The sequence below is a fragment of the Arachis stenosperma genome, chromosome 9, assembly GCF_014773155.1.
Source record: "Arachis stenosperma cultivar V10309 chromosome 9, arast.V10309.gnm1.PFL2, whole genome shotgun sequence".
Taxonomy (NCBI): domain Eukaryota; kingdom Viridiplantae; phylum Streptophyta; class Magnoliopsida; order Fabales; family Fabaceae; genus Arachis; species Arachis stenosperma.
In genome coordinates, this window is record NC_080385.1 from 1,724,451 (window position 1) to 1,730,963 (window position 6,513).

The window sequence follows — 6,513 nt, forward strand, 5'->3', positions numbered from 1 at the left end:
TATTTCGAGTCGGGTCTAGGTCACATCAAATCCGGTTTCATCGGCCCATGCACACCCCTAAGAGAAAGTATAGAGAGTCAATAGCCTAAGCGTACAATGTGTACAATGGAGGTTTAGGAAGTATTAGAGATATGACCATTAGTGCTACATTATCCTGTCAGGTTACGTTTTGGGATGAGTGGTTTCAGATATGGTATTAGAATTTTAGATCCGAAAAGTCCGAATGGTTATTCTGGATAGTATGAATATTGTATGCTTAAGCCATTGATTCCCTAGCACTACCTTTTAATAATTAATTTTACTGTGCCCGTGGTTGAGAAAAATAAAAACCCTACCCCTAACCCCAATTCAACAGAATCAGAATGCGATCAAAACCAGCATCATCGACCTCTCTGTTCATACGTTCCGGTGAGTCAAGTAAGTACTCCGCCGTCTCTTCTCCGATCCACATAATTTGTGATTTTGTGCGTCGTTGAATTGAAACTCCGCGTGTTTCTCTTCTGTTTCTGTGTTATTTATTGATTGATTATGAAATCAGATTGACCGTTAGAGAGAGAGATGGCTAGTGCTGGAGAAAAAAGAGGTAGGGATGATGTGGATGATAAACTGAATAACACGGTGGGAGTAACTTCTGTATATGAAGGAACTCACTGATGAAGAACTTTCTGAGTATTATAGCCGGTCCTTCAGCAGCAATGTGCACACAATTTACCTTTTTTTTTCTTTTGTTCTGTTATATTCCTTTTATATAATTTCCTATAATAATCTAACCTTTTAGGGTTTTGAATTTTCTACCTTGTTTACAGGATTCGATGTTCCCGACTTTGGATGTGCATTACCTGGCGGAATTAGACCCATTAAGTTGGGTAAAAGATATGATGAACTCGTGAGCGATTTTGCTAAGCAAGCCTTACAAGTCTACAATAATCAAAATGTATTGTCTATGATGGTTTTTGCTTTCTCGATATTAGTTTTTGTCTATAATCTCATTCACTAATGATTATTGTTATTATTATTTTTGTTGTTGTTGCCATGTAGAATGCGAATTTTGAGTTTGATCATCTTGTCAAGGCTAATTGCCAAGCTGTTTCCGGCATTATGTATTACATTACTTTTACTGCACGCTCAGGGGATAATGCGCCTCAAACCTTTTGGGGCAAAGTATGGCAAAAAGTAATGAATAAGGGAACAGAAGTTAAGTTTTGTGTGATGGCAACTGTTAAGCAGGTACCATCATGATTTATCTAATCTTTTATGGTGTACCTTGGCATATTGTTTGTTTTAGTTATGATTTTGTTGTTTGTGTGGGGATGCATTTGTACTTCTATAATGTTTTGCTTTGTGATTACTTTATCATAAGATTTGCATACATTGTGACTTAGATAATTATTTTTGATTGTTAAATTCCTTACATGAGTAATCATAGTTATTGCCTATTATAAAATCATCAATACTTAAGTGATATTACTTCTAATTTTTATCTTGTCAAGATATCTCATTTGATTTTAGCATGATCTTCTTGTATATATTGATAATTGTTGACAAATAAAAATTAAATCATGTCATGGCTTCAAGTATTTCATAGTTTTGATTAAATATTTAAACATTTCCCCCTACTTTTCATGTGATTAGTCTATTTTTCTGCATTGATTATTTGCATTGGAGTTAATGTTAGCATGTTGAGATTCTATTTTAATTTATTTATACAGGAAGCTGGTACATATCAGGTGTAAGTCGCGGGACGAGTCTAGGGCCCTGTTCTAGTTGTGTTTGATGGGTCCTTCCTTCAGGAAGGAAAACTCTCTAATACTTATGAAAGAGTCTAAGTCCCTGTTCTAGTTGTGTTTTATGGTTCGCTCCTTCAAGAAGGAAAAAACTGATGCTATTATATAATTTTAATACTGATGAAATAGAGTCTAGGTCATGTTCTAGTTGTTTTTTATGGTTTGCTCTTTCAAGAACGAAAACAATCTAAAGATGCCATTATATAATTTTAATACTTATGAAAGAGATTATAGGTCCCTTATCATGTGTTTTATACTTTCGATATGTTGATCTTTACTATATTGTCCCAAAGAAAAACAAGGTTGGACCCTTTATAAACCTGTTTAGAGCTCTAATTATACATAGGTTTTCAAATCCACGACAGTTTTAACAAGTAAATCCCCATAATGGTCCCTGAGATTCAGGTCGTTACCCCAATGTGGTCTCTAAGATCCCAATTGCACCATTGTAGTCCCCCAGATACGGTTCCTAGCACCATAATAGTCCCTGGTCATCTTTCCGGTGATGAGTCATCACCGAAGCGCAGACATGTCACGAGTTTGCCACGTTGGAGGGAACCAAAACATTGCTGTTTTGGTTTGGCGCCCCATTTTGTAAAAAATGTCGTCGTTGTAGGCAAAATAAGAATGTTAAACGATTTTGATCAAACGCTCTCCTCACTCGTCTTCTCCACTTCCACCCTCCTCCGTTTTCTTCTTCTTCCTCCTCTCTTCATCAATGTTGCTGCCGTAGGGTTCCATCGGTGAGGTTGAAATTCTTGCATTCGGAAGACATCAAAATCAGGTCTCACTTCGTCGTTCGTCTCCTCCTCCATCATAAGCAAGAGGTTCTGCCGTTAGTGAAGGTAATTTTTTTTTATTCTTCTTTTGCAATGCATGATGGTTTTTCTTTATGCTTGTGTTGTGAGTGTGGTTGGTGTTATCTGCTTTTTTTTTTTGTTACTGTGGTTCTAGGATTTGATTAGGTTGGGGTTTTATGAGGATGCTCTGTTTGATTATGGTGTTTTGTTATTGTCTCTTCTTGGGGGATGGCATTCATCGTTAGCAAAAGTTTAGCTAGTTTACATTTGGTTTATTTGGGTTTAGGGTAACAATGAGTATTAACTAGTGGAGGGTTTAGCTTCTCAAAAAAGTTGGAAACCATGCTCTGTTTCATGATCGTGAGTGTTCTCAAATTGGTTTTTCAAACATCTAAGATATCATTGTATTGTTTGTATATGTATATAAGCTTCTTTTGTATGATTGAATTTGTATAGTTTTGTTGCTGTTTTAGGAAACACATTATTTAAATAAAGTGGCTCACGAATGGTACATATCCTGCAAATAGTTAGTGTAAATAGGACAGAAAAATCTGTTTGTGTTTATGGTGATTGTCAATTAATGGTTTTTGAAAAAAATTTTTCCCACATGGAAGAGATGTTGGATATTATGTTTCATCAAGGGGGTAATTTCAAAAAACACCAAGAAGGAACAATGGTATATTATTCGAATAATAGCTTGTTTATCAGCCAACTGCTTCCGATGCAACCGATGCAAAAAATTCTCAAAAGATAGCTTGATATTTACATTTCTTAAATTTTTTTTTATTCAAGTGAATAAGCATTTATGTGTAATGCCATTTTTTATTTATCTAGAATCGTGGAATAAAAAGGCCTTTAAAATTGTCACCAAGGAGAAGATCCTCTCCACTAGCAACCTCTGGCCCGGTGAATTCCATGCAGGGTGTTAGTTCAGGAACTGTAACAAGACTTGCCAATTACATGAAGTTCATCCCAACTCTAAGATTTAAGATTCCAAGAAAGAAGAATTGAAGACTTTAACGTAATATGTATAGGACTTTCTATTTTGGGTTTCAAACTTTTTACTATACAATGACTACACAAGGATATATGATCCTTTATGTTTTGCTGTGAACCCTCTCTTTTGAGACAACTATATTTACCATGTTCATGTTAGTTGACTGCCTTTTGTGTTTTATGAATGACTGATTTAAGTTGAACCATTATCTTAATACACTTATGTTTTAAGTTTGAATCATTATCTTAATACAGTACTTTATGGTTTTCAATCGCTTATGCTGCCTTCTTTAGCATACTACTATTTTCATGAATTGAATAGTTACCCAAGTTCACATTTCATCAACAAATGCCATTCATCAATTTTTAATACCATTATTATATTATCATTTTTTCATATATTGTTCATTCAATAAATACAAGGTACACATTATTAACTCTTTTCACTCATGATTTACGATACAAAATAACCATCAATACTATCAACACATACACAACTAATACCAACAACTGGTTAATCAATTTTTTATTCCAAACATCTTTTTTCAACTTTTGCTTCCAATTAAAGTTCATTTTCACTTTATGATTGTCTCCATAAAATTTTAGTTTCTCATGTAGCTCATCCGGCTAGTTTCTCAAGCGGCTCATGTAGCTCAAGTTTTTAGAGAAGAACAAGAGAAGAATAGTGAGGTAAGAACAATCATAACAGCACAAGTAATACTAATAACTCACACTATAATGAGGACAACAAAAAAATGGTTTGTTTGGGTTTGAATCTATCCCAGACCACTTGAGAACTGGTCGACAGCCACAACCGTACAATTCTGGTACCTCCGATCTTCTGCTCCTAACAAATAGAGCTTCCAGCTCCAGTGTTCCCACTATTCCTTTGTACCCGTTCAACCGACCCGTTCAGGATACGAATTACCGAACAATTTTAATCATTTGTTTGATTATCTAAAAAGGTTTCAATTGTTTATTTGTATTTGCTCCATAGAACTTGAATGATTTTACTTATATCTAATTTATATTATCGGTGAGACGATTATTTAAATTATCTATGTGTTAGGATATCAAAAATTAATTATGTTTTTTTAGTTTTATAACTTGATTTTGATTATCATCATCTAACAATGTTTACTTGTGACATAAATATTATTAAATATTAATAAATTATACTATATTTAGTTATTAGTATAAGATATATAGTATTTTTGAATAATATCAATCTTATATTTTATATTTTAATACTGATCACATTATAATGGGGACAACAAAAAAATGGTTTGTTTGGATTTGAATCTGTCACCACAACCGCACCATTCTGGTACCTCCGATCTTCTACTCTTGTTTTGCGTTCTTGTCCGATGGCCACTGGATGGTGAACAAATAGAGCTTCCAGCTCCAGTGTTCCCACCACCCATCATGGATATTAACTTCCAGTTCCAGGAATAACAAGAAGAAGAATGAGAAGAGAAAGATGAACAAGAAGAAGAAATTAACTTACTGAACATTTGGTAATTTTTTAAAGTTAAATATAGAGGAAGAGACCAAATTGAGTATAAATTGAAATTGTGTCAGCTCAACAAACCGTTGGCACCATCCAGCGTGACAAAATGTGATCACGTCAGTGTTTCGATAATGATTCATTACTGGAAAGATATCCAGAACTATTATAGTATCCGAAGCTGTATTTGAGAAACTACAATAATACAATCTCGAAATCACATTGGATAACGATTTGAATCTCAGAGATTATTATAGAGATTTACTCCAGTTATAACTGATAAATTTTATTATGATCGGCAAGACTGCTTAGCAGCCTATACATTCGTTTGCATTCAACTATACATTATTCCTTTGCATATGAAGTTTTACTTTGTATTTGTATGTGTATAACACTGTCGCTCCCTCCTAGGGACCATCCAATCCAGCCTCCCAATTCCCACTATTCTTTTGTACCCATTCAACCGATTCGTTCAGGATACGAACTACTGAACAATTTTAATCATTTGTTTGATTATCTAAAAAGGTTTCAATTGTTTATTTGGATTTGCTCTATAGAACTTAAATATTTTTACTTATATTATATCTAATTTATATTATCGACGAAACGATTATTTAAATTATCTATGTGTCAGGATATCAAAAATTAATTATGTTTTATTAGCTTTATAACTTAATTTTGATTATCATCATCTAACAATGTTTACTTGTGACATTAATTAAAAGTGTCCATGAATTGGATCGTATCCGCAGATTCGCGGTAAATATCCGCATCCGATCCGAAAATTGCGGATACAATCCGATCCACAAATCGATCGGATCGGATCCGCACCCTTTGCGAATCGGATCGCAGATATCTGCTTTACATCCGCGGATCTGCAGATCCGCACTATAATAATTAAAAAATAAATAAATATACATATGTTTGGTATTATATTTACTTGTTTGTATGTTTTAGTTAGTAATTATTATTTATATATTGTATTATTTTATTTTTGTTATTTAAAGAGAGTTTGATTAAAAATATTTTAGGAATAAATAAGTTTAAAAGTATGAAAGGAGTATTTTTATCGAATTCTTTTACATAGAAATATGATTAAAAAGAGAAGATTTAATTATGCAGATATATCCGATATCCGATCCGATCTGATTCGCAAATGTGCGGATCAGATCGGATCCAGCACTAAAAAATACGGATATCATATCCGATCCGATCCGATGAAAATTGTGCGGATCAAATCAAATTTTTGACCGTATCCGATCCGATCCGATCTGCAGACATTCCTAACATTAATATTATTAAATATTAATAAATTATACTATATTCAATTATCCGCATAAGATATATAATATTTTTGAATAATATAAAGTTTATATTTTATATTTTAATTTATATTTTATATTTAGTAACTAATTTTGATAATTAA

At 33.2% G+C, this 6,513-nt stretch overlaps 1 protein-coding gene across 2 annotated transcripts; it reads left to right on the forward strand.

Annotated features, from left to right (window-relative positions):
* The first annotated feature begins 318 nt into the window (after nucleotides 1–318).
* LOC130948017 (multicystatin-like) lies at nucleotides 319–3,818 on the forward strand. 2 transcript variants are annotated; one of them, XR_009072901.1, is made up of 6 exons: nucleotides 319–417; nucleotides 539–697; nucleotides 807–934; nucleotides 1,039–1,227; nucleotides 1,710–2,629; nucleotides 3,419–3,818. XR_009072901.1 is itself a non-coding variant. In XM_057876730.1 (6 exons), exons 2-5 carry the CDS (start codon nucleotides 559–561, stop codon nucleotides 1,731–1,733), a joined length of 366 nt encoding a protein of 121 aa, XP_057732713.1. In that variant the 5' UTR covers nucleotides 323–417; nucleotides 539–558; the 3' UTR covers nucleotides 1,734–2,629; nucleotides 3,419–3,818. The 2 variants fall into 2 exon arrangements, 1 of the variants encoding a protein (XP_057732713.1); XM_057876730.1 differs by having other exon boundaries at nucleotides 323–417; nucleotides 539–583.
* The last annotated feature ends 2,695 nt before the right edge of the window (nucleotides 3,819–6,513 follow it).

Coding starts and splice junctions, on each gene's coding strand:
- LOC130948017 (XM_057876730.1), top strand. CDS start 559: ATGGCTAGTGCTGGAGAAAAAAGAG. Junction 584..806: donor TAGTGCTGGAGAAAAAAGAG/GTAGGGATGATG, acceptor CCTTGTTTACAG/GATTCGATGTTCCCGACTTT. Junction 1,228..1,709: donor TGATGGCAACTGTTAAGCAG/GTACCATCATGA, acceptor TTATTTATACAG/GAAGCTGGTACATATCAGGT.